Genomic DNA, 2935 nt, shown 5'->3' on the forward strand with positions numbered 1-2935 from the left:
AAACGATCCAAGTACTATATTCTCATCAGTTGAGTCCAAAAACCCAAGTGAAATTGATAGAGAGACTGAGGGGAAAATGGCATTGAGAGCAGCCGTGCTACACCACATTCGGGTGCCGGTGCAAACCCTAAGACTCAAAACAAATCCATGTGCTCCGTCCGGTTCAATCCGGTCAATGTCGTCGCATGATGACCATCTGACCAAGGAAGAGGTCCTCGACAGAGTTGTCTCTGTTGTCAAGAGCTTCCCTAAAGTCGATCCTTCCAGGGTCAGACCGAACTCCCTTTCATTCCATTCCATTCCATTTCAATTTTATTTGCCTTTCAATTTCAATGTGCTTTAGATTCTAATTATGCTATAATAGAGATTCATTTGATTTCATCTTTTACTTTTTGTTTTTCTAATTAATTTAACTCGTCATCTTTCAGAATCCTGGTTAGGTTTTGAATGTTATTTGGAAAAAAATATAGAATAAAATCTGTGAGGAGACATTAACTGAGTTATTAGAAAATGTTTAGTATGAAGTTGATGATTATTCAATTTTCTGACCTTGATAAATAATATAAAATATGCAATCTAGGTTTCTGAGGTCTTTTCTAACCGTCTCTTGCTTTCTTCTTGTTTATCTTTTTCCTTGTGCTCTGTCTCTCTGTGAATGCTTAGAATTTAGTGGCTTTTGTTTTGTTTTTGTACTAGCTATATACAACATTAAGATCACATTGTTTGGGTGGCGCGGATATCCAATTTTTGATGCCTCAACCTAGAAGAAACCGATCGGTTTTTAAGCTTCTAGATAGGCATACATACTGCATCTCTGCAGGCCTTATTTCCATTTGGGTAGCGTATCTTGTTCATTGCTTGAGCTAGTAGCTCACTCACAGGACATAACTCTTCATGGCTTTTATATCATTCTCATGTGAATGTTACCTGCGGCTAATCTCCTAGCTCACACACAAGGGGTAATTCTTGTTTCCATTATTGTTAATTTTTGCGAATAATTTAAATTTTTTTAATCAAAGGAGAAAGCAGGAGCCACTACCTTCTATGGAGCTTTACATAAGCAAACATATGGGAGCTAACTCCCGATTGTAGAAAATAGAAAAGTAAGTAGGATTTATAATTGCAGCTTTTCAATTACAGAATTCTGCAGTCTATTCTTTAGAGAGAAGAGAACGGAAGGCAAAATAGAATAAGTTGTGGGCTCCCTGGCAGAGTAAATCTGGAGCTTCTTTGTATTCATGAGATACAAACAAGCACACCAAGAGATATTTCTTCTTTTCTCCTTGTCCATTATTGAGCCTCATGCTTGCTACTTGGCCCCTCAATCACCAAGTTAGCATATATTTTCATTTTCTATATCGAGCATAAAATCACCTATGCAACCACATCCATATGTCATGCCAAATTTTGCCTCTGTAGTTCTGCTTATCTTTATTGTTTAAATCGAGCATCTTCATTTTCCAGACAGGGAAAAAATTAATGATGTTGGATTCCAAATGATTATCTGCAGGTGACTCCTGAAGTCCATTTCCAAAAAGATCTGGGCTTGGATAGCTTGGACAATGTGGAGATTGTAATGGCTCTAGAAGAGGAGTTCAAGCTTGAAATTCCAGACAAGGAAGCCGATAAGATTGACTCTTGTAACCTTGCTATTGAGTACATTCATAACCATCCGCTGGCTAGTTGATTTGAGCATATGGTTTCCCTCCCTTAATTTCGTGGAAGACAATGACATTCTGTTTTGTTTGTTTTCCTTGTTCGGTGTTTGTATGGATTTGATCCTCATGCTGGGATTGGAAATAATCTTAGTCTGATAAGAGTAGCATTGGCAGAACTGCCATTTGACTTCATTATGCTTCTAATACCAAATGATCACTAGTTTCCATTTGTGAGGAAGTGCTCAATGGCACAAAATTTCTTTTCACATTTAGGATGCTCCAGTTTCCTGCCGCTGCTTTTGTTCATGGGTTTCATTGTGTGGTGCATTGTTACTTTGGTGGCTATTTGTCACTTGCAAGGGACTTCTCTGATGCATGCATCTTGTTTTCGAGATCAGCATGCTTTACTATATGCTTCCTTGTGTGTGTAGGTTCAAGTGTTGGTCTTGGCGTACATTGTTCTCATGTTGCTGCTTTGATTGCCTGCCATTGCTATTCGAGTTTATGAACCCTAAGTTCTTTCCACTTCCTTGCATGGTTGGGTTACAAGGATTGGTCTCGCGGTGCATTGTTCTTGAGGAGAAATAGTTTGAAAACATAGGTGCCATTGCTGTGCTGCTGCACACTGTTGCAAGTTTCATATAGTAAAATTCTGGGCATTTGACTCTCATGTTGAAGTGGGTAGAAAGAATGTATTGTCCCTTACTATGCAGTGCCATTTTTATGGAATGCTTACTATGCAGTGCCATTTTTATGGAATGCATTTATGAGTAAAGGTGCTGCATCCTTGAGACTATTAAGGCCATGTTTGTCAATTTTGTCCCCTCGAGTCAGGAGGAAGAGTCAGTTTGCCTAATAGATCACAAACCAAATTCAGTGCACTGTATTTAAGTCGTGATTTTCTTTTGAATTTGACCTGTTACATTATATTGGAGAAATTCCATCATGACTTGGACTGGACTTGATCGTTGGTTTTTAACTATTTATCCCTTAGACGGTTATGGTGACCGTCACTTTCCTATTGAAGAAGGTTTTTTGTTGCAACATGACAAGCATTTCATGGATGAATTTTTCTACTACATCTACGATATCATATTTGGTGGAATGTTGTTTATCAAAATTTCCTCGTTTTTGTTCTTGAAGATGAATATAGCCATGGGCCCTGTGTAGAATGAAAGCCTCGTTCCAATCATCCGTAGCCTGCGAGGGAGCAGCTATCACTGCCTACAAATGGTTTTCCTTTCCCCCCATGTTTCTTTAAATTGTTTTCACTTTCT

The 2935-nt window shown here is 38.5% G+C and overlaps 1 protein-coding gene across 1 annotated transcript; it reads left to right on the forward strand.

Moving 5' to 3' along the window:
- LOC133691103 (acyl carrier protein 1, mitochondrial-like) lies at positions 1-1885 on the forward strand. The gene is made up of 2 exons (XM_062111440.1): positions 1-268; positions 1511-1885. Exons 1-2 carry the CDS (start codon positions 77-79, stop codon positions 1685-1687), a joined length of 369 nt encoding a protein of 122 aa, XP_061967424.1. The 5' UTR covers positions 1-76; the 3' UTR covers positions 1688-1885.
- The last annotated feature ends 1050 nt before the right edge of the window (positions 1886-2935 follow it).

This window comes from Populus nigra, chromosome 4, assembly GCF_951802175.1.
Source record: "Populus nigra chromosome 4, ddPopNigr1.1, whole genome shotgun sequence".
Lineage (NCBI taxonomy): Eukaryota > Viridiplantae > Streptophyta > Magnoliopsida > Malpighiales > Salicaceae > Populus > Populus nigra.

Coding starts and splice junctions, on each gene's coding strand:
- LOC133691103 (XM_062111440.1), top strand. CDS start 77: ATGGCATTGAGAGCAGCCGTGCTACACCACATTCGGGTGCCGGTGCAA. Junction 269..1,510: donor CTAAAGTCGATCCTTCCAGG/GTCAGACCGAAC, acceptor GATTATCTGCAG/GTGACTCCTGAAGTCCATTT.